The sequence below is a fragment of the Aethina tumida genome, chromosome 2, assembly GCF_024364675.1.
Source record: "Aethina tumida isolate Nest 87 chromosome 2, icAetTumi1.1, whole genome shotgun sequence".
Lineage (NCBI taxonomy): Eukaryota > Metazoa > Arthropoda > Insecta > Coleoptera > Nitidulidae > Aethina > Aethina tumida.
This window is the reverse complement of record NC_065436.1, coordinates 23,886,553-23,912,458: the sequence shown is the minus strand read 5'-3', so window position 1 is coordinate 23,912,458 and position 25,906 is coordinate 23,886,553. Positions and strand designations below refer to the sequence as shown.

At 32.8% G+C, this 25,906-nt stretch overlaps 6 protein-coding genes across 7 annotated transcripts; 4 read left to right on the top strand and 2 right to left on the bottom strand.

Moving 5' to 3' along the window:
• Positions 1–1,918: 1,918 nt before the first annotated feature.
• LOC109595524 (protein Pixie) lies at positions 1,919–5,154 on the bottom strand. The gene is made up of 10 exons (XM_020010898.2): positions 5,047–5,154; positions 4,693–4,909; positions 4,424–4,639; positions 4,165–4,372; positions 3,347–3,533; positions 3,173–3,294; positions 2,833–3,117; positions 2,658–2,773; positions 2,407–2,603; positions 1,919–2,328 (listed from the first exon to the last, which is right to left on the bottom strand). Exons 2-10 carry the CDS (start codon positions 4,903–4,905, stop codon positions 2,046–2,048), a joined length of 1,827 nt encoding a protein of 608 aa, XP_019866457.1. The 5' UTR covers positions 4,906–4,909; positions 5,047–5,154; the 3' UTR covers positions 1,919–2,045.
• Positions 5,155–5,371: 217 nt separating this feature from the next.
• Positions 5,372–6,048, top strand: LOC109595550 (prefoldin subunit 1). Its single transcript, XM_020010927.2, has 3 exons — positions 5,372–5,516; positions 5,569–5,681; positions 5,734–6,048. Exons 1-3 carry the CDS (start codon positions 5,484–5,486, stop codon positions 5,948–5,950), a joined length of 363 nt encoding a protein of 120 aa, XP_019866486.1. The 5' UTR covers positions 5,372–5,483; the 3' UTR covers positions 5,951–6,048.
• LOC109595547 (DNA-directed RNA polymerase III subunit RPC1) lies at positions 5,979–11,461 on the bottom strand. The gene is made up of 21 exons (XM_020010923.2): positions 11,335–11,461; positions 11,144–11,279; positions 10,664–11,087; positions 10,455–10,608; positions 10,314–10,403; positions 10,055–10,232; positions 9,661–9,996; positions 9,477–9,601; positions 9,309–9,420; positions 9,053–9,250; positions 8,720–8,999; positions 8,554–8,662; positions 8,294–8,493; positions 8,122–8,235; positions 7,911–8,068; positions 7,579–7,856; positions 7,248–7,523; positions 6,794–7,196; positions 6,557–6,741; positions 6,339–6,507; positions 5,979–6,286 (listed from the first exon to the last, which is right to left on the bottom strand). The coding sequence occupies exons 1-21, from the start codon at positions 11,376–11,378 to the stop codon at positions 6,083–6,085; spliced, it is 4,173 nt and encodes a 1,390-aa protein (XP_019866482.2). The 5' UTR covers positions 11,379–11,461; the 3' UTR covers positions 5,979–6,082.
• Positions 11,462–11,739: 278 nt separating this feature from the next.
• LOC109595548 (mediator of RNA polymerase II transcription subunit 24) lies at positions 11,740–15,032 on the top strand. The gene is made up of 6 exons (XM_020010924.2): positions 11,740–12,425; positions 12,557–13,230; positions 13,288–13,719; positions 13,779–14,114; positions 14,181–14,519; positions 14,574–15,032. The coding sequence occupies exons 1-6, from the start codon at positions 11,885–11,887 to the stop codon at positions 14,958–14,960; spliced, it is 2,709 nt and encodes a 902-aa protein (XP_019866483.2). The 5' UTR covers positions 11,740–11,884; the 3' UTR covers positions 14,961–15,032.
• Positions 15,033–15,407: 375 nt separating this feature from the next.
• On the top strand, positions 15,408–21,709 carry LOC109595549 (uncharacterized). Of its 2 annotated transcripts, XM_020010926.2 has the most exons (7): positions 15,408–15,426; positions 15,575–15,659; positions 17,598–18,677; positions 18,867–19,105; positions 20,743–20,921; positions 20,975–21,281; positions 21,363–21,709. In XM_020010926.2, coding segments are annotated over exons 2-7 (1,815 nt in total). In that variant the 5' UTR covers positions 15,408–15,426; positions 15,575–15,657; the 3' UTR covers positions 21,371–21,709. The 2 variants fall into 2 exon arrangements, with proteins under 2 accessions (XP_019866485.2, XP_049819257.1); XM_049963300.1 differs by lacking the exon at positions 15,408–15,426 and having other exon boundaries at positions 15,485–15,659.
• A 1,263-nt stretch (positions 21,710–22,972) lies between these two features.
• LOC109595522 (cytochrome P450 9e2) lies at positions 22,973–25,697 on the top strand. Its single transcript, XM_020010895.2, has 6 exons — positions 22,973–23,174; positions 23,225–23,388; positions 23,463–23,785; positions 23,837–24,287; positions 24,340–24,606; positions 24,658–25,697. The coding sequence occupies exons 1-6, from the start codon at positions 22,975–22,977 to the stop codon at positions 24,825–24,827; spliced, it is 1,575 nt and encodes a 524-aa protein (XP_019866454.2). The 5' UTR covers positions 22,973–22,974; the 3' UTR covers positions 24,828–25,697.
• Positions 25,698–25,906: the final 209 nt, after the last annotated feature.

Below are 25,906 nucleotides of genomic sequence, written 5' to 3'. Positions count from 1 at the left end.
CTAGATCAATTATATCTATTTTAAAATCTAATAAATAAAAACAGCTAACAAACTATGAAAAATATTCACTTTAATTTATTTAAAAATTTTTATGAGTGTGTTTAAAATGTTTGGAATAAATATTGGTAACATTCTAGAAAGTATTAAATATTTATGGCGTACATGTGTTTGCATCTTTAATAAACAAAATATCATTCAAAAAGTCATGCGTAAAATAAAAAAAAAATTTAATTAATGAACATTGCTGCTGTATGACCAAAGATTAAATATATAATTTCTCTGTAAACATATATGTTTAAATGCTTACCATGTCCATTAATAATCATAACATATTCTTAATTAATAAATAATATTGAAAATTAAATTTTCACTTTAAAATTAAATACATTGTCTCATTCATTCAATATACAATTTTAGTCTCATCAATCTTTTTTAAAATACAAACCTGATTAAGAACATTAGATCAAGGACGTGGAAATAAATAAATCAAATTTAGCACCATTTCATATTCTCCTTCCATATTTGCTAATAATTCAATGTTCCCACAAGAAATACTGTTAGGAATAATTCTGCTCTACGTCCTTCACGGACTCTTGTTTATTAATTCTAGGTCTGGAGTTGTGAAGGTAATGCCAAACTGTTTCTAGGATCTGCTTTTATCGACCAGGAGAGTCTACGGTGAGTACCACTATCTAGACACACATCTACATCTGAATAATTATTGGTTTTAATTAAATTTATAATGGTTTAATATTAATATTATCTCTTAAGTAATATGCAAAGACTAACAACATACCTTTGTGTTAAAAATTCATTTAAATTACATAGGTTACCAATAACACGTCCAGGTGAAGCTTTGCGACTAGTGAGAACTAACACTTTGAAAATTCTAAGTGACAAACTAAAATTTAGTCTTGAAAGATATTTTGTAACATTAAAATAAATTTAAGACATAATTCTTTATAATCAAGGGTATTGCCATTTCATAACCACTTCTGAGGTACTGAATACCAAAATGTTGGAGAATGAGTTAAAGGCTTTTATTAAACCATTGCCATTCAAATTTCTAAAGCTCTTAAGGGAATTGTGAGGCAGCTGTTGAACAAGAAATGTAAATTAACAAATATGGATCAAGTTTGCATGATAGGTATGTAGAATATTTTTATTTCTTTACTAATTATATATTATATATAATTAAGATATTTCATTTAATTAAATATAAAAATCTACTCTAAATCAGACTGTTTAAAGAGTTAAAATTAATAGTTTATAGAAAATATTTTTGCTCTACATTTTTGAGCTTAAATTATTTGAAATATTAATTGCCTCAAATTTCTGCCAACATTAAGGATAATTTATTTTACAATTAAATTTGATTTTAATTTAAATTGAATGAACACATTTTTTAAAGAAATAAATAAAATTTAAAATTACAAACTAAGGAATGAAGTAAATTCTGTTTCTTTCTTTCAATACACAGATTTAATATACAAAATGAAAAAAATCACTTTGTTTTATTGAAATATTTTCTGAGTGTGTTACTATCAAAATCATTGGAATAAATATTGGTCATATACTAGAAAATATTAAATATTTGATATACATATATTTATCTTTAATTAACAAAATATATATTTAGAATGTCAAGCAAAAATAAAAAAAAATTCTTAATTAATGAGCATTGCTGATGTTTAATCATTAATAATAAAACAAATAATATAATTAATAAATAAGATTCATAAATTCATTTTAAAATAGACAATTATTTTTCATTTGTTCAAGATATGAAAATAGTTTAAGTAACTGAATTTTAAATATACAGACCTGATCTGGAGGAGCTGATTCAACTTTTATTTTTTAAAAAGTATTTTTAGTATGCACAAATTATCCACAAGAATGGGAAAATAAATACTTCAAATTTAGCAATATCAACCGTTTAATATTCTCCTTCCACATTTGCATTTTATATTTATAAAATAAGTAGAAATAATGTAAACTAAAATTGACAGTATTTGTTTATACATAAACAAAAAATGCACGGTAAATCAATCTTCCAAAAAGAAATACTGTCCAGAACGTTTCTGTTCAACGTCCTTCACGGACTCTTGTTTGTTAATTCTCGGTCTGAAGTTGTTGGGATCTCTTCTGAAGGTGATGCCAAGAAGTTCCAAGAACCTATTCATACCGGCCAGCAGAGTCTGTGGTGAGTTGGCGGTGGTCTTCACCGAAGGTTCACCTTCAAATACAATAACACGATCGGCCAAATATGTGGCCATTATGAAATCGTGCTCCACAACGAAGCCAGTTCTTTTAGCGTGGATGATGAATCTGAAACAAAATCATTATGTTACTTATGTGATTTCTGAAAAAGTTGACATGTCTTGAAAATTACAATTGTAATTGTACCTTTTTATTACTTTGGCCGCAACTAAACGTTGTTCAGAGTCAAGATAGGCGCTCGGTTCGTCAATCAGATACACATCGGCAGGCTTGCCGAGACAAAGTGTCATAGCTACTCTTTGCAATTCACCACCAGATAAATTCTGAACTTCTTGGTCAATGATGTCTTCAATTTTCAAAGGTTTCATTACATCAGCAATAAACTAAAAAAGACCATCAAATCATAACAAGTATATGACTTTTTAGTAATATCATACCTGTGGATGAATATAAGCTTCTCTAATCTTTTCATGCAATAACTGTCTAACTAAGCCTTGATGTTTGGGGCTAATCTTTTGAGGTTTGTAACTAATGTGGAGTTGTGGTAAGTCTTCTAAAAATTCAATGTGGCTTTAGTATCCTAGCATTTTCACATAAATAATAATAATTTACCTGAACCAGTGTCGGGATCTAAATTGCCAGCTAACATCCTGATGAACGTTGTTTTACCAGTACCGTTTTCTCCAAGCAAAACCAAAATTTCGGAATCAGAAAATTGTCCCTTGCTTACATTCAGTTGGAAATTACCCATAGTTTTACACATAGCTGGGTACTCATAATGATTCATTCTCTTAACCTCTTCTTCTGTCGCCGATTCTGCCACTTTGAACACCAAAGATTCATCTCTGAAACGCAAATTCTCAGTGGGTACAAAACCATCCAAGAAAATGTTGATACCTTAAAAATATTGATTGTTATATAATTTATAAAAAAGTTTGTTCTATTAAATTACCTTCTCTTACAGAGAAAGGCATAGTGACAACACCATATGCACCAGGCACACCATATAAACAACAAATGAAGTCAGAGAGGTAGTCAAGTACACTCAAATCATGCTCAACAACAATGATAAACCTAAAACAAATTTTTATTCACACAGAAATAAAACAAGTAAGAAAAGACATACTTATCTGGATCAATTAATGATCTAATAGTTTGGGCAGCATTAAGACGTTGTTTGACATCCAAGTATGATGAAGGCTCATCAAACATGAAAATGTCTCCATTTTGAATGCACACCATGGCACAAGCAAAACGTTGCAATTCTCCTCCTGATAAAGCACTGATTTCACGATCTTTAATATGCTCCAATTCTGAAACAACATTAGTTTTAATATTTTGTAATAAAATTTCAATATTCTAATTATTTTCCCATATTGATGCGGCGTTTGTGCTCAACAGATTCATTTATACGAGATATTTCTAAAACAAGTGACCAAAATTTAGGGGCAGGTAAAACAATCCAATTATGAAAATCTAAATACAACTTTATTTCTACAAGTTTCCTTTTTCTTGTGGTATTTTTATGCCACTGAATATTTTTTAAAACTATTAAGCTTTTCATATTCTTTATATAATTTAGAAAAAAGATTATTAATTAATTTTGATTACCACAGTCATATGTATATTTTTAAAAATTGTAAAATATGAATATTTTTCATTCATAACTTTTTGAATATTCAATTAAATAAGACAATTTTTTTCTTTTTCAAGTATTTTTCTGTAAAGAAAATTTAAAGTATTTTTAAACTTTTATTTTCAGTTTAAAATTTCAAATTTATTATTATTTCATTCATTCAACCCAAATTAAATAAATTAAATAATTTTCAAAAAATCATTTAATTCTTTCCAAACAAACAGAATTGAAGAATCATCAAATTAATACTTTTTGTTTAATTAAATAATATATTGTAATTTTGTAGTACTAATTAATATTTTACATACCCAACATCTTGCAAATTTGATCCATATTTGTCAATTCACATTTCTTGTCCAACAGCTGCCTAACAGTTCCCTTAACAGCTTTAGGAATTTGGTCAACATACTGTGGCTTAATAAGAGCTTTTAAATCATCTTCCAAAATTTTGGTAAAATAATTTTGTAATTCACTACCCCTGAAGTGGCTGAGAATTTCTGTCCAATCTGGAGGGTCCTACAATTCCCTTGATTAGAAAGATATACAATTATGATTTATTTTTGTTACAGAATATCTCCCAAGATTAGGTTTTTGTTTGCCTGCTAGAATTTTCAAAGCAGTTGACTTTCCAATACCATTAGTTCCCACCAGTCCCAAAACTTCACCTGGACGAGGTATTGGTAATCTATGCAATTTAAATGAATTTTTGCCATAACGATGCGTCGTTTGGCTTTGCAAATTACTTGGCAGATTTATAATGGCAATAGCCTCAAATGGACATTTCTAAAATAATAAATATTAATATTAAGCCAGCATAAATTTAATAACAACCAAACCTTAACACAAATACCACATCCAATGCACAATTCTTCAGATATAGATGCGATTTTGCTATTAGGTGTCACTTCAATACACAACTTTCCCATTCGAACAACAGGACAGGATTTTTTGCATTCCTGCCTGCACCTCTTGGGTTTGCACTTATCCGCATTGACGATTGCAATACGGGTAAGCTTATCAGTTTCTTCCATTCCCTTTCGTCGAGACATTTTTCTAAAAACACAGCAATATGTTAACTTTCTAAAACTTAACCTCGAAGTCACTTTCAAATTCACAGTTATTTTGACGTTGAACACCTCAGATTTACTTGTTTACAATTAATAAAATAGAAACTAGATCAAAATATTAACCTGGATTTAAATTAACAGCAAAACGTGAAAATTGATGCACGGCCTTAGCGACCGGCCATGAGGAAAGGATAAGATAGTTTCCTGAAATTAGGTACATATCACACGTTGCATTTGACTTCAATTAGGGTTATTTCACAGGCACATTAATAAAAAACTGTATAAATGGGTTAAAACCAAAATATAGTTGCATGAAAATCTACATAAAGCGTCATTGACCACTTAATTTTTCATTGGGGTTCTTAATTTTTAAAATCACGCATTAAATAAAAATTTATAACAAAATAAAATTAGGTGTGAATCCACCTTTAATTATCCTAAATTTTAGGGGATTTTATTTTTACTCTGTTCGCAAGACTGCAAACGTGATTCCGTCAAATTACCACCGGATCCTCAAATTTCCTATTTTGGTTTTTGCCATTAGGTAGATTAATTTAAAAATGGCTACAAAAGTGGATATGGAATTAAAAAAGGTATATAAAAGAATTGTTTTTCTTAAAGCAGAAAGTAATTTTTTTTCTTCAGGCCTTCACTGAACTCCAGGAGAAACAAATAGAAACGAGTCAAAAAATTAAGTTGCATGATCTACAAATAGAAGGTTTAAAGAGGAATAAGAAACACGCGAGCTTCACTGAAAGGTATTTTACGACCCAGGCTAAATGTGCCACATTAAATATGCTAAAATTACAGAGAAATAAATGCGTTAGAGGAAGGAACAAGAACATATGAAGCTGTGGGTAGGATGTTTGTGTTGACCCCAATGGCAGATATTAAAGAGAATTTGCAGAAGAAACAGGCTGCAGCAGAAGAGAAAATTAAAGTTTTGGAAGGTAACAAAAGTTATTTGGAAAACAGTTTATTAGAGGCAACAAATTCTTTGAGGGAATTAGTTCAACAAAAGCGATAGATCTCAAAACAGTTCACATTAAAACATGTCATTTAAAACAGCTTTATTTATTTTATAAAAACTTTGTATTTCAAATAAATACTAAACATGTACAACAATTATTGTTTTAATCCAATATTTTAAAATAAAACATTATGATTCAGCAATTACTGACTCAAATAATAAATCATCTGATTTGGGGTTTTCATCAACTTGAGTAGGTTTGTGTAAAAGTTTGAATATTCCTGTACCAATTGGTGCACTCATTCCCATGATTATATTTTCTGATACTCCATTGATTTTATCAGTTTGTCCATAGTATGCAGCATCAAACAAATGATCCGCCGTTTTCTCAAACTAAAATCAAACCTGTAAGTAATGATAATACCAAATTAACATAAGTACATACAGATGCAAGATTTAAAATAGACTGTTTCATTTTTGACAATCCAAATCGAGTTATGCCAAGCACTTCCCCTGTGTGAGTCATCTGAGCTGCCAGAAGCATAATGTGTCTATAATCTACACTCATACCATGATTTTCCATGACCATTTTTATTTCAGACATTATGGTTTCCCTGCAAATAATATGTTTATATTTAATTACGTCAAAGTTAACAAGCATACCTGGCTGCCTCAATCCCTAATGTGTTATAAACTTCTATTATATTGTTTGACACAGTTTTTGTTCCGTCTACACCATAAGTGGCCATTACTTCACGTAAATTGTCACCTTCAACACAAAGATTATAATATGCTTTCCCTTGCCTATCCTCTCTAGCAATCACAGCTCTATTCACTGTTGGTAAACCCTAAAAACACCCCTTCAAATGATTTTTCTTTAAATTTGTAAATAACAAGTACCTTAATAACAACATTAGGAATTTGATCCTTTAATTCACTGAGCGCAAAATTTAATCTCCTTGAATGTTTGCTTCTATTAGGTCTTACAGTTAATATGGTGTCACTTTTAACTTCCACATCACCCGGTTTCAACTTTAACTTTGACGTGCATATACTATATTTGATTGTGTCTGCATTTACTTCTAGCTTTAGCAACTTTATTCTTTCTACGTTTAACTGAATTAACAAAAATGCGTCATTTTTTGTATAAACGTTATCAATGTATGACGAAATTTCTCCTAAAGTAGTCCTTTCAATTCTCCCTTTCACCTCCCTTGCAAACCATGGGTCAGTTGAATTGACCAGACTGGCTCTTATAATTGGGGTGCTTATGGACTTACTCGCGTTAATGATTTCTTTTATTCTACAAATGAATTATTGTATGATTATGATCAACCTTTATGTAACTTTTTACCTTGGTACTCCTTGGGTAATGTTCATGCTGGCGACGCCAGCAAAGTGAAAAGTTTTTAACGTCATCTGAGTTCCAGGTTCACCAATACTTTGTGCCGCTAATGCACCTACGGCGGTACCAGGCTCGATGATGGACCGAATATACTTTTGGCCACAAATTTCCAAAAATGTTATCAATTGACTACATGTTAAACGTTCAATTTCTTTAGCAACATTTGATGCGCCGTAAGAATTCAAAGCTTTATCGACACGTTCGGAGACAGTATTCATAAATGTGCTAAAATTTAAAAATACATAAACAAACACAATCTTATTGATTAAGCATTGCTTACATCAGTTCCTTTTTGAAGTCTTCGCTACATTCGTCCAAAGCTTTCGTTTCTAAAAACGCCTGTGTCGCTCTACATATTTGATTACCGTCGAGAGCAATTTCGTCTCTGTACGGATATTTGGCACGCACGTGATTTAAAACTCTGTCGAAATCAACTGGACAATCCTTTCCCTCCATGTATGTTGGATCCAAGCCGTCACAACCATAATTCAATTGGACAATGTCTCCTTCAGCGTTTCTCACTGACCCATCATAATGAACTACTAAATCTTCCAATGACTACAATGCAATAAATACACTAAACGTTCAACGTATTTTCGCAATGGTTATTACCTTAACAAGTCTTCTCTGCATATAACCAGTTTCGGCTGTTTTTACGGCTGTGTCGACCAAACCTTCACGGCCACCCATTGTGTGAAAGAAAAACTCGGTGGGTGTTAGACCTGAGTAGAAACTGTTCTCAACGAAACCTTTGGCGTCAGGAGTTTTTGCTAAAATTTAATAATGTTAATTTGTACTCTAAATTGTTTTAGAGTTGCCATACAATTATGTTGGAAATGTGGAAGTGATCTATCATCAAAACCATTGGGTACTCTTTTGCCATTTAAAGCTTGCTGTCCCACACATGCAATCATTTGTGATATATTAATAAAAGAACCTAAAATACGTTAGATTATTTCATACATTAATTTATAATTGAAAATATACGAATTTACCTTTAGATCCAGATAAAGCCATTATAAGAGGCCCATTTGTGGGATGTAATTCTGCAACGCAAGCTTGACCTGCATGCTCACGAATTACAGACAACTCTTTCAATATAACTGCTTCCAGTGTTTCTTCTGCAGAGCAACCAGGTTGACATTGCAATTTTCCTTCCGTCATTTGTTTAATATATTCATCACATTTAGCATAACTGTGAAATTTCAAAGATAATTTGACAAATAAATAATATTTGATATACCAGTCATCTTACCCATCATTTAACAGCCTATTTTTCCTTTGTATTAACGTTTCACCAGGTGTAACATCACCTATACCAATAGAAAAACCAGTATTCATCAAGTAGTATGAGGCTAATCTGGCTAAAATTGTAAATTATTTATTTAAACACAGTTGCAGATAAACAATAACCATTTTACCTAATCTCCACATGCATCTAATCGCAAATTCTTGTCCAAAATCGCGTAATATTACATAAAATATATTACCGCCTTTGCTACCGTTACCCAAGTGTCCTTTATCTAAAGTGCCAGCTATCAATTCCGAATTCCGAATGAGCACGTACGAGTCTTTAACGCACATTTCACGATTTTTTGTGTATGCCTTGCCTTTACATTCTAAATTAGCCTTCACAGGGCACGTTTTATTCGGGCGGAATATTAAACTAGCAATTTGTTTTCCAGACCATAATTTTCTTGGCTAAAACACACGAGACTTCTATTAAGGATAAAATAATTAAACCAATAAATTACCTTCAAAATACAAGGTGGTGGTAAATTGATAATCATATTGCTGTCTTTGCCAGCTAATAAAGTTGCTGCAAGCTGACACGCATGTGTGAAGTCCATAAATGTATCTTTTTTTGTTAATAAGTATCCACCAGTTAAGAAATCTTGAGTGGCTGCAATAAGAAGTTCGCCGTTTCTGGGAGTCACCAAATTACTTTTGTTCTGTAAGAATTTAACGTGAATAAAATGAATTACTACACTTGAATAATTTCACACTTACGCCCATCAAAATTAGAGCCTCAGCTTTTGCTTCTTCAGTTTGTGGTAAATGCAAATTCATTTCGTCGCCGTCAAAATCAGCATTGTATGGGTTACATACACATTCATTAAATCTAAAATTGATGGTAAAATCTATACAGTGTTCAAATTTTAACTATTGAAAATATACCTAAAAGTCCGGTGTTGGTGAATTTTGGCTCTATGAGCCATAATAGACAATTTATGCAAACTAGGCTGACGATTGAAAAGTACAACATCGTCGTCATATAAGTGGCGTTCTACCATATCTCCCAACTGAAAACACATTAAAAATGTTGAATTTCATTGAATTTATTATGACATGAGAATAATACCTTCAACTCTTGTGCTAGTTTCTCCCTGTTACCATACTTAAGGAACTTTTTAAACGCCGACCCCTTCTGCTGAACGTAATTTGCCCCTGGCCATTTGTCGGGTCCGTTGATAATCAGCGTTCGCATTTTTTGAATGTTAGCCTGTGTCACTCTTTCTGGAAACGTGAGAATTTTGGCGACGTGCATTGGTACTCCGACTTGATCGATTTCCAGGTTTGGATCGGGTGAGATTACAGTACGAGAGGAGAAGTCCACACGTTTTCCGGAAAGATTACCCCGAAATCTGCCTTGTTTACCTTTCAAACGTTGGACCAAACCTCGACCCGGTTTCTTAGGCTAGAATTTTTTCTTATTTAGTAATTCATTAATGGTAATACTGTAGAAAATTACAAACCATCATAGACAAAGGCACCCCAGAGAGTTCACTGTTGATGTACAAGGCAGTTTGTAATTGTAAAAAATCCCAGCCTTCCTGGTACATATTAACTGATGCACCAGATAGTTTATGCTTTCGAATAACGTCATTAATAAAAATTATTTCGGATTGTTTCATAGTTAAGTCATCTTCATTTCTAAAATAATGTTAACAATGAATAAATTGTTCAAAAGATTTACTTGAAAGGTTTTTTTAATAATATAAGTAGTTCACTTACGTTCCAGCTTTTAACTCTGATACAACTGACGGCCTAATTGAGACAGGAGGTACAAGCATTCTTGTAAAAATTAAATCTCTGGGATGACATCTAGGAAAAAAATATGTTAATAAATTAATATAACTTGAACTTACTTTTTACTTTTTTGCATCCATTGCCAGAAGTGGGATGTCACTCTCTGGTATCCTTTCAAACAATTTCAGAACATCAATTGGTGTTAATATTTGAGAAACAGCATTACCATGTAAAGCAGATTGTATATCAGGATTACTTTGAATAGCTGTATTAAATTCAGCTAAAACATTCATAAAATTATTAAGTGTTCTTTTAAAAATTGACCTCAAACTTACCCAATTGCTCCTTCATAACAGAATCCTTGTCTTTACCTCTGTTTAATTCATGAACAATTTTTAAAACTGAATTACCAGTTCCTCCTTTGCTGGCAGTCATTTTTTTAACAAATCCATTAACATTTTTACATTTTGGGCATTTGTTTAGCTTTTTACATTTTTCAAGAATTTTTTTACGTATACTCTTTTTGGTCATGTAACTCAAATTTGGATTTGCCAATCGAATTCTGTACATATTTTTATCATCGTCATTCAATAATACAGATCCACACTTCTTACAAATGGATTGTAAAATATTTATAATTGATCTAAAATAACCCACATGGAATACTGGTAGTTCCAGATCTATATAACCAAAATGACCAACACATTCATTTATGTTCTTTCCACATGTTTGACAATTTGAATCCTTTGCATTGGTACCCTAAATAAAATACGTATTATTTATATTGCCACTCATTAATATCACATATAATTTACCAAACGTTTATCGAGTACACCATACGGTACAGGGGTTCTCTGAATATCCTGATTATACAAATTTTTCGCGACAACTTGAATGTGACTTTGTTGTTGCATACTTTCAGCACTTTCAACGCCAAAAGTGATGTGGGAGCTAAAAATTTAAAAAATATAATTTTTTGATGTTACATTTTATTGCCATAACTTACATTTTTCTCGCCACATCAGTTTCTCGATATTGTTCCTTAGGCATGATGATTCCGTAGGGAAACTACTAAATATAAACACTAAATTCGTCTAATTCATCTCACTTATTCTTTTTAGAACTTTTATAACCTGTAAATGTAATAAATTGAAGAGGTTAAATCGTAAGCAGTGTTGCCAGATCTTGTCTCAGTAGTATCAGAAAATCGTTTAAATCTTCAGGATTAGAATGAAATTATCTGTTTTCGCTTTTTTATTACTAACTGAGAGTTCATTGATGTGATATTTAGTCATTAAATATTAAATTCTGAATCAAAGGGAGATAATGTTAAATGTTAAATATCTGGCAACATCACAGAATAACAATTAAGAAATAGAAAACTACAGTGTTGTGTAGAATAGAGGAAGATATCATAACAACTTATGGCAACTTATTACAGAACAATTATTTATAATCTGTAAAAAGGAAGAGAAAACAAAAAATGAAGACGTATTAAAATAGTACTGAAATTTTTAATATAAGTTTAATAAATGTTGATATAGAATATTAGAAAAATGGGAATGGAATCAAAAACTACAAGCAAAACAAGTTCTTTAAAAGCCCTACTTATCAAAGCTTGGAGGGAACGATGGACTGACTTACAATGGGGTATAAACATAAAAACGGTATTACCAAGGGGAGTTAGTGGTGATGTTTACAATCTGGCTGATTGTATACTACAACAAGCAGTTGTCGGTGATGGTGCAAATCAGCTAGTCTTAAGTTATCTTCAACATTCTCTAAGCGCCCAGTTAGTCTCTCATGCTGCAGTATTGCTTAGATTAAGTAAATACAACCAATGGTCAAGGGTGCATTGTATATATGATCTGTTGGAGTTTCTTAAAGGAATGTTACCAGGAATTACATGCTGTGGAAAACCAGAAGAAACAGTGTTAGCTACTGCTATACTTTCTACAGCTCTGTGGCTAGTGAATATTCTGCACCACTGCAAAACTGACCCAGAGTTAATTCAAAAAGCAAGCACTCTATTACAGACCTTGATGACTGATGATTTTTATGTGTCAATGATGTGTTTGGCTAGATATAATGATCCGGGTGAGTGATATTAAATATATTGTAATTCATATTTTACAAATATATTATTATAATCATTATATACAATCATAAAATTAATTTTCCAATTTAAGATTGTTATTAATTATTCCCTTATTTATTTTTATTTTTAGAATTGTTTACGGAAACTGTAAAAAACTGTGCAGAGTTATTAGCAACAGATCATGTATCAGAAGATATAAAGTATGTAAGAAAACTAGAAAACATTGATATAAGCATGTTATGTTTACCCACCATAAATGAAGATTGGCCTGGTTCTTTAATTCAGTACTGGCTAATTGTCAAATTAACTGGAAATCCTTGTGCCACAACAAGTGCACTTGTTCAACAGTTGAAAATATTTCAAAACCTAAAAGGCTACAGCAACACTAGATTATATGCTGAGCTGATAAGAGGTAGTTTCATATCACTGTACAATGTAACCACAACACCTCAAGAAGGATACTGGGGTGCTGTTGCATTCCTTAAAGTTCCATACATTCTTAAAGAATTGGCAGGGAAATCAGATGGAAGTAGTATTGTTCATGCTATGGAATTGATGTTGCAACATACACCACTATTAGATGCTATGGACTCAATATTTATGTTGTCCAGTCTCAAATGTTTTTTGGAAGAACTTATTAAGACAAGACTAATCAGTGAACCTCAAGTACGGCATATACTGGAGAAGAGGGACAATTCCATGGAGAGGGAAGGAAATAAAGGGATACCTAATGTTATTAAATGTGCAGAATCATCCTTAAGTGGTATTCTTAAAACGTTTTCTACAGACTATCAAAAAAATCAGGTTAGTAATAGTTGCCCCTAGTTTAAATACAACATTCATGTCTAATAAAACTTTTAGGATGCGCTATTGAGTATGCTTCACCAGGTGATAACAGGAAAAAGTTTGGAATTGATTCTGGCTGTTGCCACTGTCCAAGGGCAAATTACACATCTGGTGAACCAATTAATCACATTTAATAAGAGATCAGTAAAAGTGAATGATGATAAAAGAAAGGCACTTTTATTTGACAACACCTTTATTATGTTAGTGTCCATTCTTCAAAAATACGGGCTGGACGTTTTATCGAAAAGCAGCGGAGATTCTTTGTTTGAACAATGGTTCCATAATTGTATGGTGGAAAAACAACGTCCCAAAGCGTCTGAACAACTACTAAGATTGGGAAATGATGACATTATTGATACATTGCTTAAACAATTCAATAGTGGAGATGTAAACTTTACATGTTCCATGCAAGATATTCTATTTAATATTGGAGGTGTAATGCATGAGGTATTAAACTGATTTATTAATTTTTTTGCATTTATTACAATTTAGAAAATATAATTTAGGTACTTGTTGCGTGGGAACAAGGAGCACTGGATCCCTCGGACGTAAAACGTATTCTGGATGCAGTCAGAGGAAAAATGTGCTGTTTACCAGTGGCCGCCGCAGCTTGGTTATGTGCATACATAAGAACGGCACCAAAGGAGACATTACTCAAACCAATGAATATGATACAACAGTTGCTTGCTGCTCCAGTTGTAGATGAGGAATGTTTCCAAGACAGGTGGGTGCTGACCTGCGATATCATTCGTAAAATGCAACGAGACGTCCAACTAGCGCTTCAAACAAGAAGTAATCACCAATTAGTCTCCAAACTGCCTGCCACTGAACAACTACATCAGGTAAATATTTATTTCTATACATATTACAGAAATAAATGTAACTATTGCAAATATGTAATATTTTAGGTTTGGAAATATGGTATTCAAAGGGGTTGGTTGGATTCCGATTCTGGACGTACGGTACACTGTCTGCTCGATACTGCGGGACCACGATGGCTTGTTTCGGCCGTAATTCAGGAGTTACTGAAGCTACCTTACAGGGACCAATTACAAAGAGGCGTGGATCTTGCTCTCGCTATATTTCACGTCGATATCGTTGGTTGTACAATGCAAATGTTGTCTCACGTGCTACCGCAACTTCTTTTCAATAACCTCCAAGCGGATTCGCTTAAGCAGCCGCAACTTCCATCGTTGGCTCATTTAACAAGTTATTGTGTTTATACTGCCTGGGATTCCGTCGCTGATGTAAGTCATGTAATCTAGCAACATGTGTGGTAATAATCGAGTTTTTTTTTGCAGGATGCTGACGAACCAATCCCCAAGAAGTCAAGGATTGGTGACATGGAAGATACTCTGCCTGCGGAACAATTACTTTCCTCCCTAAGACAATTACTCCTCATGCTTGAACATGGTATTCCAGAAGGCTTAATTACTCAGCAGACCTTCTTTGCTTTTTATTTAATAAAGGCACTGGTAGAACATAAAACAAATTCAGCACGGCACGTTTTAGAGACCATCCCTCCAGCTTTAACCTCAGATTTATTAAAGACTTTGCCAAATAGCTTTAGTTATCCTTTGTTACTGCATCTACATTATGTATATACTTCTTCTGGAAGGATAAATATGGCAAAAGATTTATGTGTACTTAGGAATTACGACTTAAGACATAATAATGCATTATCTTAAGAGATGTACATTAATGCTATCATTTTATTTTGTTTACATGTAATAATATATGTATATTAAAAATGAATTTATAAATAACTTGTTTTATTAATGCAACAGTATTGATTGGATTAAGAAAATACAATCAGGTATCAAGACACCATTGTATATAGGACTTGTTGGAGTCTTAAGAAAATGTTACCAAATGTTGTAAGTGATGGAAAATCAGAAAAAATAGTGTAAGCAACTGCTATGCTTGCACTATTGCTTATAAAATTATTTTTTCAATTTAATATTGAAAATAATTTATTAAGTCACGAATTAAGAAAATCCTTTTCATGTTATTTTGATTTTGGCACTCAGTACCTGCAAAAATTAGTTGCCTTTAATATTTTATATTTGCCGCCATGTTCCCACCTATCGATTTAATGCGTCCTCTACCGTAGGTTTTTTTAACACTTCCTCTTTTGCCGTGGGGTCAGAAGAGGTAAGATTCTGAAAATACATTTTATTTAAATTACTGCGTATTTAGAAAATTACCTTTCTTCGAACGATTCGTTTTGAGTTCATACCATTTATTAACATATGGTTTAATTAAAAATTTTGTGTTAATTCGTGTAATTGTGCATTTTCAGAAATTTCTCTTCGTCTTCATTAATCAAGAACAACCTAGAATCCATCATCGAAAACTTATCTTGCAACCAGAATACCAAGTAAAATGTAAGTATTTATATATTTTATTGATTGTATGACTGTGATTTTGTTTGTTAGTGTAGATTTTGTTTAATTACAAAAGGTTATTTGAACCTCCGCCATCTTGTCTTTGTAAATATTTTCTATAGAACTGAAATATTTAATTCTCACATTTATGATTTAATGATGAATGTAATTGATGTTGATCGTAATTTCATATAATATGCGCAAATCGAGGGATAGTTTTACTGAAAGTAACTCCTTTAAACAGGTGATTTATCACATATTGATGAGATTAGTACTCATGACTTAAAGTACAGATGTTCAAATCATCTTATTTTTGATTTAATTTAATGTTGAACCATTTCATCATTTCATATATTATGCGCAAATCTAAATATAGTTAGTAGTTCCTTTAGACAGGTCATCTGTGAGATATCTCATATTGATAAGATTAATACTCATGACTTTTAAAGCAGAGATATTCGCATATTGTTTGAATCATCATATTTATGATTTAATTTAAGGTTGAATATAATTTCATATATTATGCGGAAATTGAAATATAGTTTTATTCAAGATAGCTCCATTAGACAGGTCATCTGTGGGATATATCACATTGATAAATTAGTTCTCATGACTTTTAAAGTACAAATAACCTGAATAAAATAAGTTGAAAATGTCCCTAGGTTACAATTTTTGTCTAAATTTATTCGAAATTACACATTAAATTGGCAACTCAGATGTTTAGGCATAAAAAAATGTTAAAAACTTTAAATATTGTGCTTCTAAATGTAAGTTGTTACCTAAGTAAAATAAATAAAAATATAGTTAATTTTAGTTACAATGGGGAGGGCAAAATATTACACCTTTGAATGACAAAATCAACAACTGCATAAAAAATGCAGTAAAATATAAGCCCCAAAAGAAAACGCGATGACCAAAATAACGCCTAATATTGAACGAATCATCGTTTTTTTATCGTTAAAAATCATTAAAAATCAGTTTCTTTGATCGTTCACACTTATTATTCGAAATTAATAAAATTAATAATTTAAAAGCGAAGAGGCCTATATAAGTACCATTCCTATTGAAACGAAACGTTAAAAAACAGTTATAATTTGCTAAAGAGTGTGCGTACTGCCTAGAGTAGCGTCGCCGATGGTTGGCAATTACTAAAAATAGAGACTTAGCATCCAAGTACTAATATACATACATACACATTTTTGACAATACTGAAATTGTCCCTATTTTTTTCACATGAAAATTTAATTTTAGAGTCCTTATAAATCATTCATTATTTCACTTTTTCTTTCTTATAAGAATTTGCAATATTTTTTTACTTTTTGTACACTAGAAACATAAGAGTACTTAAAAATAAATACTCGTTTCAAAACTTACTGAAAACTTTCGTTTAATTTGCATTTTTTCTGTATTTTGACAAATGCCAATATTATTCTTCACTGTATATTGATACCCTAAATTATTTTTTGTTGAATGTACTGCAAAATTAAAATATTTCAATATCTATTTGAATAATCTATATATAAATTAATTAAAAATAATGTGCTTTTATAAAACAAAAATTATGAGTTAATATAAAGAATCGGTTTATGACTTTACAAATTAATTGAATTTCTTACTGTGGTGTTTAAGTATCAATCATATCATCGTATTTTAAGTAATAATTTCTATTTGAATTTTAAGTAAATATGTTTAAAAAATATGGTTCAGTGAGACATTAATATAATATTATATTTCAACTATTAGAAAAGGTTTTAATTAAAATGCAATCTAAAAAATGTGAAAATTATGTTGCACTGTATTTGCAAACTGTATTTTTTTTTTCTTAATTAAAATTTAACTTTATTGTTAATATTACTGACAATGAAAGAGGCTAACCTATATTATTAATTTTTCTTAATATCAATTAAAAATGTAACTGCATCATTATATGTTTTACAGGTCTTACGGAAAACAAAACGGAGGTGGATCATTCCGGGGAGGCCGCGAAGAAAGCAGTTACTCCAACGGAGGAGGCCGAGGCGGCGGTGGCAGCTTCGGTGGCGGCAGAGGAGGTAGCGGTGGCGGATACAGCCGTGGTGGAAGCGACGGATACCGCGGAGGTGGCGGCGGCAGCCGCTTCGGAGGCCGCAGTCAAGGGAGCGGTGGCTCCAATGGACGTCTCCGAAGACCAAACTGGGACACAAAAACATTGAGACCATTCAAAAAAGATTTTTACTTCCCACATCCGGCCGTCGCCAACCGCTCCCCCTACGAAGTCGAACAGTATCGCAGATCGAAAGAGATCACCATCGACGGCAACGCGCCCAATCCCATCCAGAATTTCAACGAAGCAAATTTCCCCGACTACGTTATGAATGAGATCAGGAATCAGGGGTACGATGCGCCCACGGCCATTCAGGCCCAAGGCTGGCCAATCGCCATGAGCGGACAGGATCTTGTCGGCATTGCCCAGACCGGTTCTGGTAAAACGCTGGCGTACATCCTGCCCGCTATCGTTCACATAAATAATCAGCCACAGATCAGCCGCGGGGACGGACCGATCGCTCTTGTTCTCGCACCTACGCGAGAGCTTGCTCAACAGATTCAACAAGTGGCCAGCGATTTCGGAAGCGCCTCCTACGTTCGGAATACCTGCATATTCGGCGGAGCCCCGAAAGGGCCTCAGGCGAGAGACTTGGAGAGGGGCGTTGAAATTTGCATCGCCACGCCCGGCAGACTCATCGACTTTTTGGAGAAGGGCACGACAAATTTAGAAAGGTGCACCTACTTAGTACTGGATGAAGCTGACAGAATGTTAGATATGGGCTTCGAGCCTCAAATTCGTAAAATCATCGAACAGATCAGGCCCGACAGACAAACACTTATGTGGTCTGCCACGTGGCCGAAGGAAGTCAGGAAGCTTGCCATCGATTTCTTAAAGGACTTCGTACAAATTAACATTGGCTCATTGCAGCTCTCCGCCAATCACAATATCCTCCAAATCGTCGATGTGTGTCAGGAACATGAAAAGGAAAACAAGTAAGTTCCTTTTACTTTTATCTTGTTCTAGATATTATAAATTTTGTATGATGAGCCAGATGTATGAGAACTGTGATTATCATTTATCGCACCCATAATCCTCTAAGAAGAACTGATTTTTGAACATTCAAATTCTTCATTATTTACTTGTGAAAGATGTATCCAAACGTATTAAAATTATTTTCACAGATTAAACCAACTGTTGCAAGAAATTGGTAACAATGGAGAACCAGGAGCTAAAGTAATCATATTCGTTGAAACCAAAAAGAAGGTCGAAAATATCACAAGACAGATCAGAAGGTTTGGTTGGCCGGCTGTGTGTATGCACGGTGACAAGAGCCAACAAGAAAGAGATTACGTACTCCGGGAATTCCGCAACGGCAAATCTTGCATATTGGTGGCGACGGACGTTGCTGCCCGGGGACTAGGTAAGTTCATGTGTAGGGGTCCTTGAAATTAACATGAAAACAAGGAATCGAACCATGTAAAAGAAAATTGATGTTAGTCGTGTTCGGGTTACTTAAATGGCATAGTAGCATTTTTGGGATTTTCCAGACTGGTTCTTTTAATGGGCGTTTGGAGATTTTAATTCAAGCTTAATTCATTGCAATTCATTATTAATTTTAGATTAGGTTTTAGTTATAGTGAGGCTATCTTTGCTTGAATTTTGAAAACGATCTTTGGAAATATAAATAAACTGCTGAGTAATTGAGTAAAAAACAATTTTTGTAAGTACCATTCAAGCAAGGACCGCATTTTTTAATATTTAAGACTTTAATATAAAATTTCAAAAGATTTGACATTAATCAGTCTGGGTGTCCTTCTTTGTTTCAGAGGCACATGCAGGATGAGCGTACTTAGCTAACACATGAGATTTTGCTATTGTTACGCCTTAGTTGTGTTCTTTTGAATGAAGGATGCAATTCTGTGTCTTGCGGTGCCTCTGGCTGTCTGCCCCGCTCTGAGGTACAGTTGAGGTGGTAGAAGACCGATGGAAGATTTGATGCACGCATCAAATATGGCACATGTTTGAAAAACCGTTCTTCCCATTCAAGACTATTTGGACAGTGGCATACTCACATGTACAGCTCGGAGAACACTATTTTAAGCAAACGGAAATCGGAGTTTTAACCACGTTAGAAAACGGTTTTTTGTTTTGTAAGAGTGGCAAATTGATTCAGGGTATATTTACAGGTTATGCACTTCAGTAATCTGTAATGTACGAAATTGTCTTCCCAGTTTTTAAACGAGTAATATTTTCTCGAATCCATCAAGATCGGCCACTGTCAAATGTGTCGCTTATTCCTCCACTCCAACAACCTATAAATCATGTGTTCGGCTAAAATGTAGTCATCGAGGGATGAACTTAAAAATGTAGCACAAGCCGAGCACCACCACCAAACAAATGTCATTCAAATTTGAAAATTTGTCTTCCTGTCGGTCCTGCAGTGTTGTAATAAAAAAAATCATCAATACTTTACAAATGCCTGTAAAAAATTAATGGGTCCACTGCAGCAGCCAACTTGATGCTACTATAGCTGTGTGTTTTATTTAAACATCAGATCAACATGGATCTCTTTTGATACACTCATGGTTAGTATTCTTAATTTTTCTTTTAATTTTTTATATATTTTTTCGTTTCTCTTTAACATTTACGTATTTCCATAAATTATCTGCTGTTTTTTGTACTAATTTATTACATTTGTTGCCATAATTTTATTATTTAACAATGATAATTTTTTGGAATACGTATTGTGGTAACCTGCAACTAAAAATTACTGTGATATTTTATAAGGCAACACAAATAATTAGATTAACATACATATTCTCCAAAAAACTGTGCAGCAAAAACTTCAAAATCAAAACTTATACCTTAACAAATGCTCATCTTAGTAAATTTTCCAGACAAAAGTGATTCTGTGCATGATCTTTCATGTATCTTTAGACCAAGTATTTCGACACGCATGCTTTTCCAAGCGACATTTAAAGTAAAATCAGCTTTGTTAAGGCATTATAAGTTTTTTCTTAAGAGAGCACTTGTAACCCGATATTTTTTAAAAATTAGATGTGGACGGAATAAAATATGTCATAAATTATGACTACCCCAACTCCTCTGAAGACTACATCCACAGGATCGGCAGAACTGGTCGGTCAGATTCAACGGGAACATCGTACGCCTTCTTTACTCCAAACAATTTCAGACAGGCCAAGGATTTAGTTTCAGTCTTGAAAGAAGCTAATCAGGTAACCGCAGTTTTGATATAAATATTTCTGTGATCTAATTAATTTCTTGTCAGGTTGTCAATCCAAAACTCACAGAGATGGCCAACCGCACAGGTGGCTATAATATGAAGGGAGGCGGCGGCAGATGGGGATCGGGAGGATCCCGCGGTGGCGGATTCAAAGGCAGAGAAAACGGCGGAGGATTCAAGAGCCGCGACAGCAGTTTTAGTCGCGGTGGAGGCAGAGATGGAGGCTTTAAAGGTGGACGAGAGAATAACGGTCCGCGACAGTCGAGATTCGGACCGCCAACTACTAGTGTTGGTGGTGTAGGTGGTAAATCAAATGGATATGGATACAACAATAACAACAATAATAGAGGATGTAAGTATACATAATAATTTAGGAATTTGTCCTATTTAAAACTTGTTACAAACATGTTATTAATTATTTATATTATTTCAGCATATTAAAATGGAGGACAGTTTTGGAATCAGCCACAGTATTCTCTTCAGATGCATTCCAGGCGTCCCCCAATCTAACTTTAGTTGAGTTATATTTAATTTTAACCTGCATAAATATGATAAATTATTTATGACAATTGTATAAATGTTGGATTTTTAAGCCAATTATATAATAGTTAAATGACGTATTTATGCCATTATTATTAAGCAATATACTTACTATTGTTTCATATCTGTGATTAAATTAGATTTTTGTAATTTTCTTTCTATTAGTAAAATATCCATATTGTGTTTACTACCATTGTCTGCCGAATTTAATGACTATAAATAAAATTAGTGTTTTGTAAAGCCGTTTTTTATTTGTCATATATATATAACCATCCACTGACTACTCCCCACCACATCTTAAGACTGATTCCCCAAGTGCGTTGTCGATTTAATGTGAATTGTGATTGCAAAAAGCACATAAATTTAAACGCGAGTACGCGTATTGTTTTCTAAAAGAGGAAGGGTTAAATATATCTGAAACATCTAGAGAGTTAAAAATATGAAAAACAATTATATTTAGCAAATTGATGATCGTTAAAATTTAAATATTCCTAAACAATACATGAAGAATATTCTGAATAACTAACCCATAAATTAGTTCATAAATTACCGTAATGCAATCCTTAAAATTTTGTTTATACCAATTTTTGTCATTAATATTTTAATTTCTAATTAAAGGTAAATTATTTGTAGTCATTCCTTTGGCACGTGATCGTGAGAGATTGGCACGTTATCGTGAGTGATTGGCGCGTGATCGATGCGTGACAAGAGTGTGATTGACACGTGATAGGCGCATGATCGGTGCATGGCTAACGCGTGATTGGTACATGATCGATGCCTGAGAGGTACGTGATTGGCACGTGATCAAGGTATATTTTTGCGTTGATTTATATGAGTGTATCCCACCCCAATCCCGAAATCTCGGGTTTGGTGAACTACCGCCCCCGGAACTATCCAGACAGATACAAGAGGCCTTCCCTCTTGGCTGCCTGAATAAATAAGTTCCCATATGCCCTTCTGGGTTATAGCTTTTAGAGCTGGTCCCCGATGGAGAGTGGTTTTTAGTCCGTGAGAATCGGACACTTGCCTCCGAATTCCGTTCAGGAGTGCATCTAGTAAGATTTTCCACTCTCTAGTCCAAAAACAAAAAAAAAAAAACAAAAAAAAATAAGTGTATAAAACATGTGAAATCTATGAACTGTACAAGGAGAACAGGCTCTAAAGAAGACGAAAAGAGTTCCGTCTGCTTGTTAAGTTTTCACTAAAAAATATTCTGGATAATATTTGCTACGCCGAAAAAGCTTTTTGAGTTAAATGATTGTATATTACGTACATAAAAGATATATTGTTAATTTTAATATATTATTTTCTTATTTTACTTAATTATAATTATATGATAATAATAATGTTAATTATAATTACTTATATTTACTATTGACAAAGAACTAAAATAGATCTTATCTCACAAAACACAGTAATTTAGTCGCCTCCTCCAATTAATTTGAATGATTTAAAGCAAGGACGTAGATTCTAATTGCTATATCCCAGTCATTTGCAGTTCAAACATGTTGTTATTCACATTATTCGTCATCCTAATTATATTTTTAATACTGAATTATATAAAGTTGTTAAATTATTGGAAAAACAAAAATGTAAAATTTATAACCCCAGTGCCGATTTTGGGAAATTTTACTAAGAACGTCTTGCAGTTAGAATCTTTGTCCGACCTTAGTATGAAAGTTTATAATAGTTTTCCAGGCGAAAGGTAAAATTAGTCTATTTAAACTATTAATTTTAATATTAAAATATATTTAGATACATAGGAGCCTTCCAATTCACATCTCCAATTTTGGTTGTTAGAGATTTAGAATTAATTAAGAAAATATTAATTAAAGACTTCGACCACTTTGTAGATCACCATATTCTCTTTAAACCTGACGTAGATCCTTTGTGGGGCAAGACTTTGTTTTCTAGTCAAGGTAACTAACATTATTTTTACTACTAACACTACTAACTATAACATATATATTTATAAAGTAATGTTATATCTCAGGTGAACAATGGAGGGATTTAAGACAGACTTTAAGTCCAGTTTTCACAAGCAGTAAAATGAAATCCATGTTTTTACTTATGAGAGAATGTGCCCAGCAATACGTAAACCACATAAAAGAACTTGACCAAAAGAGTTTACAATTTGAGGCACGAGAAGTTTTATCCAAATTTACTGTAGATGTAATTGGGACCACTGCGTTTGGTATCCAGTGCAATTCATTTATTGACAATGAGTTCTTGAAAAATGCCAAAATGTTAACCGATTTTAATGGCATACGGAAACTGTTACTTTTGCTAACCGGAGTTCCATCAATCATATTAAAAGTTAGGAACAACATATTCCATTGAGATTTATTATCTACTGTATATTTTTAGATGTTCAATATAAAAATAATTAGAGATAATGTGGGAAACTTTTTCCGTAACATAGTTTCGGAAACCATCCAGTACAGAGAAAAAAACCATATCATCAGACCCGATTTGATACATCTATTAATGGAGGCACGCAAAGGAAAACTTAAATACGAAGAAGAGGCTGAAACAAACAATGGTTTTTCAGTTACAACAGAATCAGAGATCGGACGAGGAAAATCTGCGAAAAAAATTGATCTCTCTGACGAAAATATAACGGCACAGGCACTGATTTTCTTTTTCGGAGGATATGACACGACGTCCATACTGATGGACTTCATGACGTATGAATTATGTGCGAATCAGGATATTCAAGGCAAATTAAGGAAAGAAATGTTTGATAAGGTCGAAAATGTCAATGAAGTTACATATGAAGAACTGCAGGGTTTGAAATACCTCGATATGGTGGTTTCAGGTATTATACTGTTTTATTTTTTTACTATAATTACTTTAATTATTTTGTTTAGAAACGTTAAGAAAATGGAATATTGCCATTTTTATTGAAAGAATATGCACAAAAGAGTATACCATTGCTGCACAACTACCACATGAAACAGACTTGATTGTTGAAGAAGGCTCAAGTATTTGGGTTCCAGCGTTTGGATTGCATAGAGATCCTCAATACTATCCGAATCCTGATAAATTCGACCCAGAAAGGTTCAGCGATGAAAATAAAACGAAAATTAATTCCTTGACTTATTTACCATTCGGTGCTGGACCCAGAAATTGTATAGGTAATTTGTATTACCACGAGTCCATTACTTTTTTTTCAATGAAAAATTTAGGTTCCAGATACGCACTACTGACTGCCAAAGTACTGTTCTTTTATATATTAACCAATTTTAAAATAGTACCTAATGAAAAGACCGTCATACCTCTGGTTTTGTCAAAGACACAATTGATTTTGGGTGCTCAAGATGGAGTTTGGTTTAATTTAGAAAAGTTGAGTAATTAAATATTGCTTATTATAATGCATGTTTACGGTTTTGTTTGGTCAGATTTTTATTTAACCCCTACATTATATGTAATTCTATTCAACCTACCATTTCCACACTAAACCCTTAAATTTCGTTTCTGAATGATTATAAAGATTATCTTGATTTTACTATTTATTTTAATAACTATCTCTTTAGTAAAATTTAATTAGCTTTGCTTCGCGTAAAATGATGAAAGTTGCCAGTTCAGAAAATAAAATCTAAATCTTAGATTCTCTTCCTATGAGGGATCATAAAGCTTCTATATCGCCTAATACTTAATCAGCACTTAAAAATAATTGCTGTAAACGTTGTATTAATTCCCAAGCGTTAGGAATTTTCTATTCGTATTGTAGTGCAGATGTTGGGAAAAGCTCGCCGGATTGAAAAATTCACCTAGTCTCTTTAAAATGGTTGGTCTTCTGACACAGCGTCAGTCTGTAGTTCTTCATATATTCACAGCTCAATAAATGTCACTGAAACTTAATCGTGTTTTAATAGATTTACTTTATAAAGTTGTTACTGGGTAAATTCAACATATCATCCGTAATTAGTAGTAGAGTTGTAGTATATCTGGGATCAAAACTTCTATTAGGAAGATGATGAATCTATTTTTTACTATCTGACTATTGAACTTTAAAACATGGTAGAGGAAAAGTTTTGGTTTGGAATTCCTTTGGATTTCTAAATACAATTGAAAACTTGTGGAACAAAATGCAATCTCGATTAAAACACTAAAAGTTTATAGGTAGTTATAACGGACAAAGGATAAAAAATATTAACAATTTTGTTTAAAGTTTAATGGAAGAGAGAATATAGTGTAATTTTTTTAAATAAAATATAAAATATTTTGATCGCATTTAATTAGAAGTGTGCGTTTCCTAATTAAGATAGAAATGTGTCTCAGTTCCACCACTGTAATTCAAATACAAATAATTTAATATATTTTCGAAATACAAATTACAGTTTCAATTTGAAATAAAATAGTTACACATATCTCGATACGTTAGAAAAAATTATTTAAAGATATATTAATGTTAATCAGTCTGGTCTGCATATA